Source organism: Vigna angularis, chromosome 3 (assembly GCF_016808095.1).
Source record: "Vigna angularis cultivar LongXiaoDou No.4 chromosome 3, ASM1680809v1, whole genome shotgun sequence".
NCBI classification, from domain to species: domain Eukaryota; kingdom Viridiplantae; phylum Streptophyta; class Magnoliopsida; order Fabales; family Fabaceae; genus Vigna; species Vigna angularis.
Window position 1 is genome coordinate 14409785 of NC_068972.1, and position 20240 is coordinate 14430024.

General features: G+C 34.0%; 3 protein-coding genes across 3 annotated transcripts; 1 reads left to right on the forward strand and 2 right to left on the reverse strand.

The window, feature by feature from the left end:
- Window positions 1–3365: 3365 nt before the first annotated feature.
- LOC108345399 (pathogenesis-related protein PR-4) lies at window positions 3366–3979 on the reverse strand. The gene is made up of 2 exons (XM_017583999.2): window positions 3647–3979; window positions 3366–3536 (listed from the first exon to the last, which is right to left on the reverse strand). Exons 1-2 carry the CDS (start codon window positions 3917–3919, stop codon window positions 3366–3368), a joined length of 444 nt encoding a protein of 147 aa, XP_017439488.2. The 5' UTR covers window positions 3920–3979.
- Window positions 3980–11945: 7966 nt separating this feature from the next.
- On the forward strand, window positions 11946–13906 carry LOC108346019 (pentatricopeptide repeat-containing protein PNM1, mitochondrial). The gene has a single exon (XM_017584935.2). It carries the CDS (start codon window positions 12002–12004, stop codon window positions 13514–13516), a length of 1515 nt encoding a protein of 504 aa, XP_017440424.1. The 5' UTR covers window positions 11946–12001; the 3' UTR covers window positions 13517–13906.
- Window positions 13907–17853: 3947 nt separating this feature from the next.
- On the reverse strand, window positions 17854–20240 carry LOC108345622 (auxin-responsive protein IAA16). Its single transcript, XM_017584250.2, has 4 exons — window positions 19782–20240; window positions 18441–18785; window positions 18295–18356; window positions 17854–18213 (listed from the first exon to the last, which is right to left on the reverse strand). The coding sequence occupies exons 1-4, from the start codon at window positions 20033–20035 to the stop codon at window positions 18176–18178; spliced, it is 699 nt and encodes a 232-aa protein (XP_017439739.1). The 5' UTR covers window positions 20036–20240; the 3' UTR covers window positions 17854–18175.

The following is a 20240-nucleotide window of genomic DNA, read 5'->3' on the forward strand; positions in this document are numbered from 1 at the left end:
GGTCTTATACTTGAATTATTAAAAGTTATGAGATGGATTATATTTTAAAGTTTATTTTGTATACCATATTGTAAGAAGATGGCTTGGTATAAAAATATGAGTAACGGGAATTATTATTTTTTCCGTAAAATATATACAAGGTTAATAAAAAAATTATAAATATTATTTTTCTTTGAATAATACAAAAATTGTGGTTTTAATTCGTGAACATCTATTAACATTAGTATTAAAAGAGAGTCTCGGTGAGTAAGTATGCAACATGTGGTTAAGTAATTTTCCAAACATTTAATGCACTCAGAAGAAGGTGCAGCAAATCTACCCAAACACGTTTATTTTTTACGCAAAAAAAAAAACACAAACACTTAGCCAATATTCATTAAAAGAAATTCTCAAATTTTTATTAAATATTAAATAGTAAATAATATATTATAAATCACATTAACTTTTTAGCGTTTTATACTATTTATATATATATATATATATATATATATATATATATATTTCTTTAATAATGAATCCATATGTATAAGTAATTAAAATTCATTAATCCATATCATGAAATTTATCTATAATTATAATATTTTTCCAAAATTATTTTTAAGTAATCAATGTACGGAAATAAGAAAAAAAATAATTAGTAAAGGAAAGTCTTCAATATTTTGATCTTTAAAAAATCATACTTTCATTATTTATAGACTAAATTAATTGACAAGATTTTGCTTAAAAGTTAATGCCAAAAATAATATAATAAATTCGGGGAAAATTTTGGAGTTTTTTTATTGAATTTTTCTATATACTAGATGTTGTGTTATTTAAAAATAATACACATATATAGAAATTGATTTTGTAAGTATATGTGCAAAATGATCCTTTGCTCCTTGGCAGCTAGCAACAAGAAAACAAGAATACGTTACCCTATTTCACTCCTCAACTTATCGATTTACTCTTGTGTTATCCAACCACGTTGTTTTAGGAGCTGAATGGGGACTTATTGAAAAGGAAAAAAAACAAACATAAAAAAAGGCCCCTTTGGTCTGTTGTCTGTTTGTAAATGATATCATATTTTTGTTTACTATAAATCGTTTGTGGCATTACAATAAACAAAATAAGGCTCTTAATGATAAGATCGCAGAATCATACCGGTACAACATAGGTCAGAATCATCATGCATCATTGGTCTGTCTATATACATATATATCACGACAAAACAAAACAAAATGGTTGGGACATCCAATGAATAAACCCACTTTTAAGTTCTGGCCGCCTCACCTCAATTTTGTCCCTGTTCCACTAAGTAAATAATAAATATACACTTTAATTTTTACATATTATTAATCAATAAAAATTACTTTTACTTGTTATTATTTTCAATATTTTTACATGTACGACTTTTATCTGTCATGCAAAGTCAAACCAAATAAACACTTACAATTTCATGCATTTGTTACGTACTAATTATTATTATTTGCGTGACACTCAATGATTTTACATACTTTATAGATTGAGATATAAGATAATTTAAATATTTATTTTCAATAATTTCATATGGTTTATGAATCGTGAGAACACCAATAAATGACCCATGAGAAAAGATCAATTGACAACTGCATAACCCTCCATTTTACACTGTTCGAGTGTTTGTCATCAGCATGCAAGCCCATAAATTATTATTATGCTTTCTTTATTAATAAAAAACAAAAAGGAAAATAAATAGAAGGCATTTTAGGCTATGTATATCTGACGTATATAGCATGCTAGCATACCCTCATGCACCTGCCACGGAAAGCTTGGCCTTCAGGTTCTACAGTTACAGAATGGCACACTTTGAGTCCACTACACACACCATGGGCAACAGGAGTAGGGTATAAGCTTTGTCATCATCGTTTATGATTAATATTAAAAAGATTGATTAATTTGCCACCTCAAGTTGCAGTTGAACTAATTAGATGTTGTGTTTCATAGGGGCCGGCCAATCTATGATATATAGTTAAAATCACAGCTTTTGCAAACTCATATTGTTTCCTCGTATTACGTTGGAGTTGCATTGCAACGCTTTACATAGTCGCCAACGTAAATAATATGCAATCATCAGATCGAAAACGAATAGCAGTAACTCTATATTATAATGGTCTGAATCCTTGAAAACTATGCGGAAGAAACTGAATGATAATGGTCACCTCTAGAGAAGATTTTTTTCGTGGAAATTTCCAGTCTGGACTAGAAAAATATGATTTATGAAGCTCATCTTTGTCTTGCTTTTCCTTGTACGCGGCGAATATCGACACTGCACTATTCAATACATATTATTGCGCACAAGGTTTCCCTGTCAACACCCGTGTACTGATTTGTCAATAAATTTCGCAATCACACTCACATGCAGCCTTGTCCAATGTTTGATGCTATCTGCGACTTTGAATGATTATACACGTTACACAGTCTTTAACGCAATTCCATCTGACATCTTAATTGCACGATAATATAATAGATCTAACTAAAATTGATTTGTTAAACGCATCCCCTATATCTTATAGCTGAGATTCGATAATCTAATAAAAGTTTTATACTAAACAGATAAAAAAATAAATTTAAAAGAAGATCGCAACCATAAAATTGACAAACATTAGCATTTTTCTTAATTCTGTTCATTCTAATATACTATTAAATGCTGTTCAAATAAGATTTTTTTTACACTGCTGGTTGATTTTGTTTTTATTTATATATACACCTAGACGTACGTAAGTTCTCTGATTTACATGGCTCACTACATTGTGTCACTGATAAATTCATGCAAGAAATTGTCACCTATAAGGTTTTCATATGAATAACTCTACTTTTATATTGTCCTGATTTATCATACTTATTAACAAAATTATTCTTTTAATATTATGATTAGGTTGATTGGTCGATAAGAGTGATTTAAGTGTTTTAACAATATTTTCGAGATTGATATAATATATAGAGTTTAAAAAGTCTAAATTAGCGCAAGTGACGATCAAGAAAGAACATTAATCACTACATATACTGTTAATTATTTTTAACTTAGAATATCAAAGCAAATCCACGTGCTCGCGAATCAAAGTTAACAATATACACTTTATTTATATGCATCCGGTGACTGCAACTTTGATATCAAACTCCAAAACAAAAAATAAAAGGAAGGACTTCGGCAAAATTCACAAAGACTTTTATTGTGAAAAAATGAGACGGAATAAAGCAACAACATTTTTGCTTCCAATCGCATGCAATGCAATCGGTAACTATCTAAAATAACTTATTGATTATGCTTGTACTTTTGTCATTAAATATAACTAATAAGAAGCAATCCTTCTTGGATCTGGTAGCCCTTCTGCTGAATTATACAATGTTTAGTCACCACAGTCGACAAATTCGTAGTGAACAGTAAGATGGCCTTGAGCATTCCCATTTCCGTCGGAGTCAAGTCTTTGGAACACGCTAACGTCCAAGTCCAGACCCCCGTTTTGGCATTGATCCACAATTCTAGCTATTTGCTCATCTCCTGTTCGAGTGTTTGTCACCTACAAAAAACTATTACTGTGATTTCTTCATCAATCAAAAGCAAAATCATGCACGCATGTTAAGGAGGATATTGCTTAAATAGTGAGGGAGTGGTGTAAAGCATACGTACCCTCAAGCACTTGCCACAAGAATCTTGTCCTTGAGGCCCTGCAGGTCCACAGAAGGCTGTCCATCCATATTTGCTTCGCCATGAGAGGGGCTGGTTTGCATCCCAAGTGGCGCAATACGCACTCACTGCCAGCAAGTCCCAGTTATGCTGCTCAGGTTGGTATAGATGATACGTAGACTCCACAACGGCACTTTGACCAGAGGCCACAGCCACCACACAAACTATCGACCACACGAAAAGGATAAGCTTTGTCATTATGATGTTAAGCTTCATTAATTTGTTATGCTTAGCTAGTTTCGTTGCAGTTCAATGAATAGATTTCCTGCATTTATAGCTTCTTTGGGCCGGCACATCTATCATTTATATATAGTGAAAATCAAAGCTTTTGCCATTTTGTTTCTTCGTGTTAAGTTGGAGTTACAATGCTTTACATAGTCTTTAACGTAATTCGCCACTCACATATATTCTTATTTTTACAAGGAATATTTCGATTACAAAATGAATGCGCTAATTGATCACCCTAGACAAAATACAGAATAAAGAGAAGGAACATGTTTTTTTTTCCACTAGTTTCATAATTTACTTTTAGGAGTATGTTGGTACTAAAAAAAAAATTATATTTTCAAAGAAAGAAAGAGATTTAAGGATAAAATAGTGGAGGTAAAGTATGTATAAAATTTTGTTGGATGTCAAAAAATAGTACCCATTGCCCTTTATTGCTTATGTTTAAATTAGTCTTTAATTAACTAGTGATCAATTTATACATTAATTTCTTTCATAATTAATTTTGGAGATCAACTTATATTCTACAAATTAATTATAATTTTTTATTCATAATTAAATTTATTTTAGATATTAATAATTTTAAGTTTTTAAATTGATATTTAAATTATTTGTTATAGTAACTAGTTATTTTTTTTATCTTTAAAATCAATGATTATTTTTTGTCTTTAAAATTAATTGTTATTTAAAGATTTTTATTTATAATATTTGATAGGTTAAACTATATTATAAGATGACTAATTTATGATATAAAAAATCACATTATATCTTTCTATAGTTCTAATATATAATAAATTTAATGTTTTATATTACATACAACACTACTCGATTTTAATAGTATTTTATTTGTTATCAGATAGTTGTTTTAATTGACTCATAAATATAATATTTTTTTATAATGCTTATTTTTAAAAAATGGTTGTGAAAACATTTTTTTTTTGCCAAATTTAGTTTGCAGATAGCAATGCGCCTACGACTGTTATAATGCAATTCCCACTAGATTTAGATAGGACAAAAGAATGAGCGACAAAAATCTGAGTTAGCCGCAAACGGCGCGTTTCTTGTCTTTAGAATAACGAAAATGTTTCTTTAACAACATTTATTTGACAACGACAACACCACGGTTTTCGATTGGCTGAATTTGAAAAAAATATATATATACAATTAATCAGGTGAGGGTATTATAGGAAAGGAAAAAAAAAATTGTTTCGCGCTTTTTCTATTCTTTTTTTATTTATCGTTTCGCTCACTCATCTCTCTCGTGTTCTCTCATCTCTCTCATTCTCTCATCTTTCTCGTTCTCTCATGTCTCTTGTGTTCAAATCCTAAAGTCTCACCTTCTACTGGACCGTTGGTATTGTGCCTTCTTGCAGTCTTGGACGTTGTCTTGTGCAACATTGAACCCATCTTCAACGTCCCTATCCAACATTGGTATTGTGCCTTGTCATTATTGTAGTGTTTTTTGGTAAGTAGAACTGCGTGAACCCTAACCATCTTCTCCAGCATTGGCGTTTTCGTGTTGCGTGAGCCCTAACCATCTTCTCGACCATTGTTGTTTTGTTTATCTTATAACTGCAGGTCCAATGGCAGCCCAAAAAGGAAATGTAAGATGAAACAAAGGATAAGTAAGATCTAAAGTTATAGGCTCATTTGGTTATGTGCAAAATCATGAGGGAGTGCGGGTTCCCAAAGAGAACTCCCCCAATGAACAACGTGAAGGCAGACAAGATGAGGATAATCAATAAGCTAGTTCTTCTACAACACTAAATGATGTCATCAACCGCATCGAACAACTATAGACCTTCGTTGGTACAATATTTGACGCCTTCGAAACGTGATTTAGAAACATGGACATGGCCATGGGGACAAGATTTGACGCGCTGAAATCGCGAGTTGGGAACATTGAGGAACAACTATAGCACTTGCGCAACGACTTTGATAACGAACCTTGTAGTTAGAATTGGTTGTTTAGAGTTAATTACTTTCATTAGGAACATTCATGGATTACTGTGTTGCTACTTCAATATTGTAATGTTTTTAATACTCAAGTGCTTTATAGATATTTAATGTTTTCATCATCAATGTTTACATGAAGTTTTTACGAATTATTTATGATAAATACTTAAATGAATATACCAAGTTAGATAACCTCGTGTGTACTGTACTTCTTAACAATAAAATCGAGTGAAAACCATTGGATTTATGTAAAAAAATTTAAAATTTTGACCATGGTCATCCAGGTTAACACAACTGGCTCCTACAATACAAGCTTTTGTACAAAAGCTAGATTTTGTTCGTGTAACCGTTTACCATACAGTTGTAAACGATTACAAGTGTGTTTTTAGTGCACAAGTTTCAGGACTTCACCTAAGTTGGTAGTATTACAAACATTGTTCATTTCCTCCATCATGGAGTGCCCAAACTTGACACCTCACACTCAACTCACACTTAAACACCAAAATCAAGTGAAAACCACTCGACTTATGTAAAAAAGTTACAAATTTTGACAATTTTCACCCAGGTTACCACAGTTAGCTCCAACAGTTGAAGTTTATGTACAACACCTAGATTTTTTTCGTGTAATCATTTACCAACCAGTTGTAAACGATTACAAGTGTGCTTTTTGGTGCACAAGATTTTAGGACTTCATCTAAGTTGCTCATCTCATAAACATTGTTCCTTTCCTCCATCATGGGGTGCCCAAACATAACTTCCCAGCCTATACTAACACTTAAACACCAAAATCAAGTTTAAACCATTGGACTTATGTAAGAAAGTTATAAGTTTTGTCCATGATCACTCAGGTTACCACAGCTGGCTCCTGCAGTACAAGTTTCTGTACATAACCCATATTTTACTCATGTAATCGTTTACGAGCCACTTGTAAACAATTACCACTGTGTTTTTTGCAGCAGAACCTTCACCACTTGTGCTAAGTTCATCATCTCACAAACATTGTTTCATTCATCCATCACAAACATGACTACTCAATCAAATTGGCCAGTTTATTCATTAACATTCCAAACAAAACCTCATTTCACAATGACAACAACAAAGGGAATAACATTTAAATTAACATTAACAATATTTAACGGAAGCAAAGATGCATCTTTTATAACATTGAACAAAATAGGTTACATTACACTCATTTGTTCATCTATGTACAATGTTGTATGACTTTCTTTTAACAAATCAATACAAATATCACTCATTTTTTATTCTAAGCACTCAATTTCTAGTGTACGGAGTCCTAAGCGCTCTACCCTTGTAACACCTTCATGATTCGACCCTCACATACGTCTTCATAGGAGGTTGGTTGGTGTACATGCCACCCAGGGAAACAAAGCCACTGTTCATAGAGGGTTCTGCACGAGACGCACTCTGTCCACCAGCAATGAAGAAAATGGAGGGAGAACGCATTTACCTTGTTTGAAGGACCATGATCACCGGACCTTGCCATTTCGCACAATACCCTGAACAAAGAAGACGACGTTCAGCAAACCTTACAGAGATAAAGAAAATGGAGGGAGAGAGAAAACGAAGAGGGTGAACAAAAAATCAAGAGAGATAACGAGGGGAATAAGAGAGAACGTTGATTTCAAATGAAATAGGGTAAGAGGTATATTTGGAATCCCAAATTTTTGAAACCTTACCCAATTTTGACGTCACTTTTTAAAATAAAAGTCAATTAAAAACGGACCAATGGGCTGATGACACCCAGCTTTGTCAAAATGGTGTTAAAACTCGTTGTCAAAATAGCGGAATCCTTAGACTAAATAAAGGAATTGACAAAATCAAAGTTGCGTTGTGTTATCCATATGTGTTCATGGGATCTTTTAACCATATGTCAAACAACTCCGATTTTGTCAGTCTCGTCTAATTAAACTCGAGTCTATTCATTTTGGCCTTTATCATTATCTTGTATCCCATGCAACTTTTATTTTATTTTCTTATAATTATTCAAACATCTTAATTAATATAATACAAATATTGTATTTTTCTTTTGGATTTAAATATTACGTTATTCTTTGAATTGTTTATACTTTGTAAATATTACAGGTAAAATATTGTATTATTTATATATATATATATATATATATATATATATATTTCTTATAATGGATTTTACAAGAAGATATGTAACTACGGGATATATCAATTGTGAGAACGTGATTCATCATCTTAGGAAGAAATCAATCGCGATTAAAATTAGTTGAGCATTTAATTAATTTATACAAATTAAATATATGGTTGTTGAAATTTTTTACCACGTATTTATTATAATATTAATTGTTTTATGGATAAAATTTAAATTAACTTATTAGCACTATTTTTGAATGATTAGAGAATAACATACTGCATGTAGAGGATAACATCGAAACAAACAAGAAGGAAATTGTATATTACATCCGAAATATTTTGGCACCCATCATAGGACATGCTTAGTTCAAATCAATGTAGTTAGTGCACATTCATCACTGACCGCTTGACTTCTTCACGAGAACCGTGTTGGAAAGCCAAGTGGTGTACTTACCTCTCGAATGAATCTTGTTTCACAAAACTTTTTAACTTCGGTCTCGATTGCTTTTTACCTTTCCTCTCTTAGCTTACTTTTCTTATACACTACCAGTCAAGCCTCCTTGAAAATGGCTAACTTGTGAAACATTACCCTGTATGTATCTAGGCATGTCAACTGACATCCAACCGAACAAGCAGATGTATACAAATTGTACATACCAAACTTATTATTAATATAATCAATAAAAATTTAATAAAAATATCCTAACAAATAAGCGAAAATATACACTAGAATTATTGAGTCACACATGTCTTTTGGGATGAAATATAAAATTTACATATTGATAAAATCAAGAAGATTTCAATAGAAGAATCACTTGATGATTGTCTTAGCTCTCATAGGAAAACTAATGTATCTCACAAACACGCAACCAGATATAATCTATGTTTTGCACCATCTTGTACATTTCTTTTCTAAGCTAACAATTATCCATCACAATGCTGCTCCAAGAATCCTTCGCTATAAAAAAATGCACCAGCTGGGATTGTTTTTCATTATGACCATCAACTAAAAGTCCAAAATGACACTGATTTGACAATTTATCCTGACACAAAAAGATCCATTAGTGGATATGATATGTATCTTGGTTTTTCAATTGTCGTCCCATAGAAGTCCAAGAAACAAAACACAGTCTTTAGAAGTTCCTTTGAAGTGAAATATAAAGCCATAGTTGCTACTTGTGAAATCTATTGTCTTACTTTTCTTTTACGAAATCTCTAAGTTATTTTCAAAACTCCACATTTATTATATTGTGATAATCAATTAATCTTACATATAACTACCAATCTATGAGCGTATAAAACATGTAGATGAATTGTCATCTAGTTAGAAAAAAAGACACAATGAGGGTTAACGAGACTCTTGCCTATTTCATCCTCTTCGCAACTTGCTCATATTTATACCAAAGTCTTGACTTCCAAATAGTTTCACTCTCTTGTTTCCAAGCTGAGTCTTCTGAATATTTATTCCCCAACTTACGAGGACTATCAAATAATGCAGAATTCACATCAAGAATAAAAGAAGAAAAATGATAAGTCTAAAGTCAAGCTAAGATGCAAATTTTCTTTTCCTACTACACAGGACAATTGTACAACTATCTTTTCTTACCACATAGGACAACCGCACTACTATGTCTCTGTCTTTCATTTAACATGTGATTGTCATATTTATTTCCTTTGCTTTCAGTTTGAGAAATGACCATGGTGTATTTATCTTTTTGTTTTTTTATTACTCCTTTTCTATTTTTCTTATTAATATACTTGTTAATATTTGTCTTTTAACATATTCAGACGTGTGTCTCTTGTTACATCACATTCATTAATTCTAAAAGTATAGTTAACGGAAGTTCCATTTCAAGAGAAATTCAATATATTAGTGACCAAACTAACTTAATTTTCACCTACCATATTTATTTCGCCCATTAAACGTTTATCAAAAAAGAAATTTTAAAATGGAACTAATACTATAAAATTATTGTCATTTCATTTCTGGAACAGTTTCTATGGTCCCTCCCAAAGTGTGAAACAACATCCACACGCGTTGTTATTTATTCCTGAACTACAAGGGGACATCGTGGATTTTTAAATATTCAGTTTAGATATAACTTAGATCTTGATCAATAGGTGTATTTTGATAAAATTAACTTAATTTAGATTTTTTTAATTTAATTTAAATTGGATTAAATGTAATATGAGATTGATCTAACATATTTAATGTAAAATTAACCCTATTCAGTTTGACATGATCTTAATTTGATACAATTTTGATCCATTAATTAAATATAAGTCTAATTCGACTTGATTCAAATAGTCTCAGTTTGTTTTGATGGTTAAATTTGAATTTGATTAGAGTCATTTTGATCTTAGTTTGGTCTAATCATATTTTGATTGAATTCACTTTATTATAGATCTAAGTCAACTTAGTTTTATATGAGTTTGAATTACTTGAGTTTGACTTAAGTCTAAATTGATTCAGCTCGAAACATCAATCTAATTTAACTCGACTCAACTCTTAGCTTAAGTCAATTCAACTCAATAATTGACTCATATCAATTTGTGTCAAACTAAATCTAGTTAACTTACATTAACCTCAATTCAAGCTAACTCAAATAGATCTTAATCCAATATTTAATTCAAGTAGAACTTATACAGATTAAACTTAAGGTAATCTAAAGTAACTTGATTTAACTTGAACATATTTTTATTTTAGATTTAAATGCAAAAAATTCAAATCTAATTAAATGAATTGAATTTAAAATTCAAAATATAAATATAAATGTAAAATAAATTTACTAAAAGAAGTTTAAGATAAATCTATGAAAATAAATTTGAACTGCACCCTATTTTTACAGTTAATGGCAAAAAAAAAATCGATGGATAGGATCAAAGTCCCTGTAACATTTAAAAGTGGGTTTATTCGGTGTATATTTTCTTCTTATATAATAAATAATAAATACCCGGTTTGTTGTTTTTAACTAGTTCTTTGTTTAGTTAACCTACTATATGGCTTTAAGGGTAATTTTAAAAAGGAAGAAGTACTTGAGAATTGCAGTGTCTGATTTATTTAAATTTTATTCCAACACCGCTTATTTATTTTATTTATGAGATGCAGCAGTGCTATTTATATCTTCACCCTCTCTGCATTCTCAACTCTGCAAAACAGAAATACCTTTTATGTTCTATTTTCTGTCACTGCAAGCGCATCTACGGTAACAGTTCTCAGTTGAAAGGAAAATATTAACCTTAATATAAAAAAAGGCAACTCGTCTAATAGATTTCAAAAGAAATTCGGTCCTCAATCTTATTGGAGAAAGACCGAAAAACAAATAACATTTAAACAAAAGATAGAACGTGTAAATAAAAATGATAATTAAAGAATAACTACTAAGTACAAAACATCATTAAAAAAATACTTAGATCCTAAATAATCCATAAATGATATAAGGTAAATGGATGACAGGCTAAAATATGAGTTTTTTAGTGGAGTTAAATTGTTTGTTTAACAGAAGTTTGATTGATTTTAACATCCGGATAGTAAAAGATATTTCAGTTTACAATTTTTTAAAAAGGAAAACTTATGCATGGTCTGATCCGGAATAAAAAATATTAACTTGGGATTATGCGATTAAAGTTGTAATTTTTATTTTATAGTTTAGAATGTGCAGTGTAATTTTTTTTTTATAATTTATAATATATACTTTAGAATACAAGTTTTATATTTTATATTGTCTGAAACTGTCCAAATTATACAACTTAAAACTAAAAATGGACATCCTAAATTAAAGGGTAAATTTAAAATTTTCAAAGTTTATTGAAATATAGATTGAAATTATGGAGTTACAGAAAGAAATAACTTCTTTAAACCACTTAGTTTTGTTTTGGGCTACAAAACTTATATCGAAAGCCCAAGTTGAATGGGGCTATGTCTTGTTTCTTGTGGTTGCTCCTCCTTCCTCATCGTGTTCTTCTGCATTTCCTCATTCTAAAACCCTAAACATGTCTCTGCAACTTCGGAGACTCTTACTCCGTTGTAGTTCCTTTTCATTGACATCTCCTTCTCCGATTCACCCACCTCCTCCTCTCTTTCCCCGACATTCCTCAACCCATTTCCATTTCAGGACTCTCTTCTCTCCTTCGCTCTTTATAACCAGACATTTCTCGTCGGTTACCCAAATAGACCCAATTGCGCATAACCTCTCCTATGAGCTTCTGAACGAACCGGACTCTGACCCTCTCTCAGTTTCGAAGCGCCTCCACCTCAGCAACTCCCACGTCACTCCAACCCCCGATTTGATTCTCCAAACCCTAAACCTCTGTCCCCAAGCTGGCCGTAATGTATTAGGCTTCCATCAGTGGCTCTCTTCCAATCCCCAATTCACACACACTGACCACACACTATCATATTTCGTCGACTACTTCGGCCGCCGCAAGGACTTCAAAGCCACGCATGACCTCCTCTCCACCGCAGCCGTTGTCGGACCTAAGACCCTTGAATCGGCGATCGACCGCCTCGTGCGTGCTGGCCGGCCCAGCCAGGCGGTTCAGTTCTTTGAGAGAATGGAGAGAGACTACGGGATGAAGCGTGATCGCTGTTCGCTGAAGGTAGTCGTGGAGAAGCTGTGTTCAAAGGGCTTCGCGAGTTACGCGGAGAAGATGGTGAAGGATTTGGCTAGGGAGTTTTTCCCCGACGAAGAGACGTGTGATTTGTTGATCAGAGGCTGGTGCGTGGATGGGAAGCTCGAGGAAGCTCAGAGGCTCGCCGGTGAGATGTATCGTGGAGGATTTGAGCTTGGTGTAGGGGCTTACAATGCCATGCTTGATTGCGTTTGTAAGCTTTGTCGCGAGAAGGATCCGTTTCGGTTGGATTCGGAGGTGGAGAAGATGCTGGTGGAGATGGACTTCCGTGGGGTTCCCAGGAATGTGGAGACTTTCAATGTGTTGATAACGAATCTGTGTAAGATTAGGAGGACAGAGGATGCGTTGAGGTTGTTTGGTAGTATGGGAGAGTGGGGGTGTCATCCTAATGGGTCTACTTTTCTTGTTTTGATCAGGAGTTTGTATCAGGCTGCTAGGCTGGAGGAGGGGGATGAAATGATTGATAGGATGAGATCTGCCGGGTATGGTGAGTTTCTTGACAAGAAGACTTACTATCAGTTCCTCAGGATTTTATGTGGCATTGAGAGGATTGATCATGCTTTGAGTGTGTTTGCTATGATGAAGGCTGATGGGTGTGTACCCGGGGTTAAAACTTATGACTTATTGATGGGGAAATTGGGTTCCCACAATCGTGTTGATAGGGCTAATGCTTTGTTCAATGAAGCAAAGAGTAGGGGACTGCCTGTGATCCTTAAAGATTATGCTGTTGACCCAAGGCACCTGAAGAAGAAGAGCGTTGTCAAGGTTGTGAAGAAGAGGGAAACCTTGCCTGAGAAAATGGCTAGGAAGAGAAGCCGCCTGAAACAAATTCGGTTGAGCTTTGTGAAGAAGCCCAGACGTATGATGGGTCGTTAATGATCGCATTTTTTGTACTTCAAAGATTTTTGAATAGTTTTTCCTATTTAATCATCGTTTTCTGTCTCCTCGTTAGCGTTGCCTTTTCAAAGATAATTTCTTGTATGAAAATGGTTCCTTTGTAGGAGATAGACGACATATTTAGAAATAATTTTTGTACTGGCTTTACGTTGGTTCGGCTGCGGGGGGATGAATGCAGAGCCAGTATAACGGGTTTATAAACAGGTATTCATTCGACGTCTGAGAATGGTACAGTTTAAATGAGAAATGAATGTAACAATAATGTGACTACTGAACTTTAGAAGGTCCTAGATTCACAGCAGGGCAACACGTCAATTGAAAGATAAGATGGTGTCAATTTAATTCTGTTTTAGTAGTTGTCTCTTTTCATTCTTTGTCCCATTCACAGGTCTATTGAAGGTTTATTGCCAAATATTCAGCTTTGGAAACTGGAATAACTAACATAAAGTTTGAGCACCTATCAGATTGTAAGAGCCACTTTGTAGTTTATGGAGCAAGAATAGAAGATGGGTTATAGCTAAAATTATTCTGCACCAAATGTTCAAAGAAGAATCTCGGTGTAGAATTGGTTACTGGAGCTTAGGCCACTAGCTGGTATTATTGTTGTTATCGTCCAACTCACTTGCTAAGACTGTCCTTGCAATTAGGTAGAACTATAGCCTCTGTGCTGCTGCAATATTTTTCAGTTCTGGCTGTGAAGGGGCTGTTAGAATTCCACCTAGCATCCCAGTTAAACTGAAGGGCCATCAGGTTTTTTAATTTCTAGGCAGTTTCTGCTTTGGATAAACATTCTTTCCTGCTTGGAATTTTCACTGTGCTTGTTAGTATCTGATGATGTGACTTGTGTTTAGTGTGGTGTTGGTATGATTTGTAGTCTTTTATTAGATTTTTAGTTTTCAGTTATCGGCTTCCATTGTTATTGTTTTTTTCCAATCAGTGTTCCTATTTTTGTTATTCTAGTACCTTGCGTTTTCTAATGACTAGTTCTTTTTCTTCTTGTAAAGTTAAAGAAGCCTTGGTTGTGGGAGCGGATTCCCTTACGTTGTGTCGCGAACGTCAGGGTAATCATTGCATTGTTCTCAGCCATTAAATTATTTGTCTGTAGGATTTTGACATCTATCTTGGTCTAGTGTTTTTATTTTAATTTTAATCTGTGAAAACATATATCAATAAAAGTCAAACTTCAAAATCGTTTAATGGTTGATGACTAGATAGTGAACTTAGAACTCCTGTTGGCTTTCGGCGTTGACAATTAGATGGCAACAATGGATGATGGTGCTCTGACGGAGGATTCCGGTGCAGTGTACAATAGTGTGATACGTGGTGTGAACTAAGCAGGCAGCGTAAAGAGGTGGATATCAGACACCTGGAGGTTACCTTGGGCCTCAAAGAGGAGGTTCTGCTGTCGGTGGTTTTGGTGCGCAATGCAGTTGTAGTGGATAAAAACTTGGAGGACTCTGACAGTCGCCACACCAAGACATTATGATAAAAAGCTATCGACACCGAACTCAATTGTTGGTAATGGTTGAAAGCTAAAGGCATGAATCTGAGTTTGGTATAGGAGTGCATTCGAAGGTAGAGTTGGAAACCGATAATTAGTTTTTTGACGATTGGTGCCATTGAAAGAATCAAACGGCCGATCTGACGATTGGTTCCACAACATCAGGGAATTCGGTGCTCTCTAATTGTGTCCATAGAAATACATTTGGTGTATTGGGTGACTTGCAAGAATATTTCACAGTACCCTGCTAACATTGTTACCAAAACCCATGGTGATTTAAGGATAATTTGCCACACATAGGATGAATGCAAATCCTAGCCTTATAATTTGAGTGAATGGCAAAAATTAAATTTATCGGAAATAATCTTGATTCTTTGTAGAAGATTGTTAGGAAATCCACACCTTAATATGATAAATATTTGATGCGGTAATTATGTCCTGTGGTATTTTATGTTGAGCACTTTTAGGTGTAAATGAAATAGTGATTCATTAGTTTGGTCGTCTCAACGAGAAAAGAGCTATTTTTTAGGTTGGTGCTAATAGTTCCAGAGCGGACAATATTAAAAATACCATTGTTAGAAGTTCTAACAAAGATGCATTGGGCAAGCAATGCGTAATTTTCCTTTGTTGTGCAATTTTGATGGAAAACTATTGAAAACTATTTTCTTGAACGCGATGCCGAACAACCATCTTATGCTGCCAGTTATATAGCTCTGTCGACAAATAGATGATCCAGAAGTTTGATTTAAAAGTGTTGCTGAGTCAGTTAAAAGTGTACATATTAAGAAAAGTTCACCCCAGGATAAATCTTGAATAAATATTGAATAACATATGTATCTCAGATGTGTCATTCGTCCAGTAATTTGTTCCTGAATAAATCTTTTGAATAATATACTATTGAATTAAATTATTCAATAATAATAAAATAACTTTATAACTTTAGAATGGATATATAGAAAACAGTTATATGTTTGAACAAAGCATAATGCTCGCGAACGGTGAAGCTGGTTGGTTGGTGGTGAAATTATTTGCTGCACCGATGCAGGGGTTGCTACGTAGTGATAGTGAGACCGAGCGCTCAGCTGGCTCTTTGCGATTTCCGCAGAATGACGTTCGACTCCACGGTGGGTGTCAAAATGTTTCTGACAGGATTTAATTTCTTAATTCAAAACATTAAAAATTGTCCGCTTCATCATCCAATTGCGTTGTCTTCTCTCTTCTCCTTGTCCAAGCCGCAGATAAATAGCGTATATTCGCATTTAATATAGTCATTAAACGTACTTAATTTTATCTTTCCTGATTAGTTTGTCTTACAATCGGTCGGTTGCCAGGTATAGTATATATATATATATATATATATATATATATGATCTAATTGCTATTGCTGCATATGGTTCCAAACGAAAGCCAACTCAATTATTTGTCTCGGTTATTCATTGATTCGTTCCTAGATAATCTGAATTGTATTTTTCTAGGCATATGTATGGATGATAACATGCTGTCTTATTCTTTAGTTTATCACGATTAGGATAGGATCCTGGTTAAACTAGATTTTCGAGTGGCTGGATTCTTGTGATTTTAGTAGTAGGGATGTGTACATCAATAAAAGGATTTGAAGTACATTGTTTTTGTGCAGTATTATCAGTAACAATGTCTGCTTGTGCTTAATTTCACTCTATCTTTAGAATAGCTTGTTAGAGTTGCAGTAACACTCGTTGACCAAACTTCGTTAGAAAAAGAAAATTCCTTTTACTTTATTTAATACTTGATCAATTAGCCACTTTTACAATGAATTCTCACAAAGCAATTAATACAATTTTGTTTGGTCTCTACTACCATGATACAAAGTTATTAATATAATGAAGAAGGCTGAAAGGGTTATTAAGCTTTCTCAACCGCGTTCCAGAAGCCCATGCATTTTTTAAGTTCCATTTATATGTCCAAATCTAGTTGGGTCTTACTAATATTTTTTCTTAAGATCGGGTATTAGGAAGAGCCAACGGCTACCCAACAGGCTAAAAGCACGTAATTGTAAACATAGGCTGTTGCCTCTGATACCCCATCAAAAGCTTCAGGAATTGTTTACTGTGTTCAGGAAAATAAATTCCGGTAATTATAGGGTGCAGGAAGCAATTTGGTAAGGTGCAAACGTATCATCTGTGAAAACTTTCCTAGTCATTGAGTTTTATTCTTCCTGCACCTCGTAATTTCTAGCTGCACCCTCATACATTTTTAAAATGAACATTTCATCTTTTGTAACTTCTAATTTACCTGTTTTGAAAATCTTCCAAAACAAGCGTTTTGGAATTATATAGAACATGATTTCTAAAATAATATTTTTAAACAATTTTTATTTCTAATATATGTTTTTGTTAGAATGTGTTTTTGAAACACATAAACAATATATAAAATAAAATTCTAAATAACAAGAGAAATTCATAAATAAAAGTTGAACAGCCAATTACATAAATAAATTTAAAACATAAATAATATGTAAACATATATTTAAAAATAAAAAATAATTTTGAATCAGATAATCAGGTCTTCTGTTAACAGCCTCTTAATGAATTAAAAATGAAAATAAAAAAGAAAAGAAGGAAACATGTGAAATAAATGAGTGGATCCCACAATAAAAAGGCAGAACAGGAATCACGTGGCAGGGGTCCACCTTATCTTTTTGTTCATAGATCGTAGGCTGTCCAACATCCTCAGCCAACCAGATCCTTATAATTTGACTTGAATGCTGTGCATAACGTGAAGGTAAACACATAACTGAGAATGGAGGGAGCGAGGGAGGGGACAAAACCAAACCCAGTTAACATAAACTGCAAACATTCACATCATCATTAGGCAAGCTGCCAACAAACATTATAGTCACATTTTTTTAACAAAATTGGGATCATATAAACATCTATATTATTTCTTCTCCCTATCAAATTTCCAACTATTTTCTCATGCATATAATACACATATAACAAATTTTAAAAACCTGACAAAGACACATAATAATAAAACTCTTATTATTCCTATATCAGATTCAATCTTGCCGGAGTGAATTGGGTTCCCCGTGTCTGTGCGTTGTGACTGAGGCCAATGAACAAGCAAGCCGATTCTTGTTGCTGATTCCTGAAATCACTTCAGCTTCTGCTCTTGCACTTGTCCATGGCTCTTGGCGCTGTCATGTTGGAATAAACAATGCATGTAAGATAATATTTTTCATGTTATGAGGTTAAGGATTACGATGATGATGACTAACCAAGGCCAATTGCTTCAGAAGCCTTCATTATGCGGAGGCGCTTGCATGTTTGAACGAACATTCTGTGAAATTGGTGAGTGAGTTAGTGAAAATGGAGAAATTATTAATGTAAGAAAAAGAAAAGTAAGTGAAGGAATGAGACTGACTCCCAGGGAACATCACCGACGAGCATCCAGTCTCCGTCCTTGTCTTCATATGTGGGTACATAATCAGAGCCATTCAAAAGGTCTATCAATTTGGTCCCCTGGGACCCACACTTCTGAATTGTAAAGGAACTGAACATCTTGGCCAGCGCTTCTGACAGCTCTTGGTAGCTCTTGTACAACCTTATGTCCACCTTCCGTAGATACGGTGCACCATCCATGCTCACCTTCACAAACGCTGCTCCTCCACCACTCTTCTCACCCTCTTCATTGCCACTGCTCCTTTGATGAACATTCACTATGTTCTTCCTGAATGATCTCACTGGTGGCCAACCCACCACCTGTGCCCTGCCAATCGTTTTTCAACCATTTCTTTAATATTCTCAATACTACTTTTTTTATTCAACGCAAATAAAGTAAGATTCCCTCTGTCTTGTCCTTTTCCTCTGTCTACCCGACAACCAACCATGTCATCCGCTAAACTTCATCTTTGCTTCCCTCTTCAGCACAACACTTTTTCCTCCTTTTTTCACATCCCACCTTTTCACTTTTCATAATTACTTAACCTACCCCTAAGGAATTATTTATACCTTTTAACATTACCAATCAGTTTTCGTTTTAATGCAGTGCAATACAAGGCAAGTTTCAACACTCTTCTTCTCCCCAACTTGATTCATTTCATTATTAACGAAATTCAGATTCTTTTATAATCAAGTTTTGAATATTGATTTACTTACAATCAAATTCAAACACCGTGTTTAAAATATTCCATTAAAATAACAAGTTGGGAGAGTAAAGTTAGCCAGTGATCAGAACTAAGAAATATACTAGTTAATTACTCAGCCAGCAGCTACGACCTTCAACCAGATTCATTCTTCTAAGTAACTTGTACCTGCATCTTTCTATATTATCTTTTCAATTCATAGTTTAATCGATCATTAGTTTTTTTCTTCCTCTCCAAATCTAAACTCTGTAAACAAGGCATAGATAACTTCCCTATTCTGCTAAGTTAATTCTCTGTATAACAGTTTCAGAGATTGAACGAAATCTATTGATCTGATTTCCCTTTACAAACAACTGAAAGATGCTTTTTTTAATATGCTATATTACCATGTCTCAGACAAGATCCATATTGCATACCTAACGGGCTATACATCAAAGAACAGATAAAAAAAACATACAGGGGAAATAAAAAGCCACAGCAAAGCAGAAAATAGATTGATCGGTTCTTCTCCCAAACTACAACTCCATACCAATAAAATAAAACAAACCAAGTTTGGTGTGGAAAAAAAATATGTAACGAAAGTCGACGTATATTTTAAAGAGAAAGAAAAAAAAACTCACTTTGCAGGTGGCTTTGCTGGGTCGTTAGCCCGAGGAGGAGGTTCAACTGTTGTAGTTTTCTCTTTGGGGTTCTCTGTAGCCGGTGACACCGAGGCAGAGTCGTTATTGGAAGAAAGATTGAGCTTTAAATCAACAGAAGCAGTTTCAGAGAAGCCTCTCTTGCCACCACTGCCCTTCAGAGTTAACTCGCCATGATCAGTTGCAGAGGCACCAGGGAGGCCGAGTCGCAACTCGGTTTCTTCGAAGTTAATCATGTTGCAGTAGTTGTTGTAGTTGTTGTCCTCTTGTTGTGCGTCCTGAAGCAGAAGATAAGAGAAAAAGAAGAGAAAGAGAGAAACAGAGGGCGTGCGTGTGAAGAGTATCCCTTTCTCAGGTGATGTTGGGAAAGTGAAGTCTCTGCTGAAAGCGAAACAGAAAGAGAGGGTTTGGAAAGTGGAAGAAAGAAGAGGTGTCGGATGC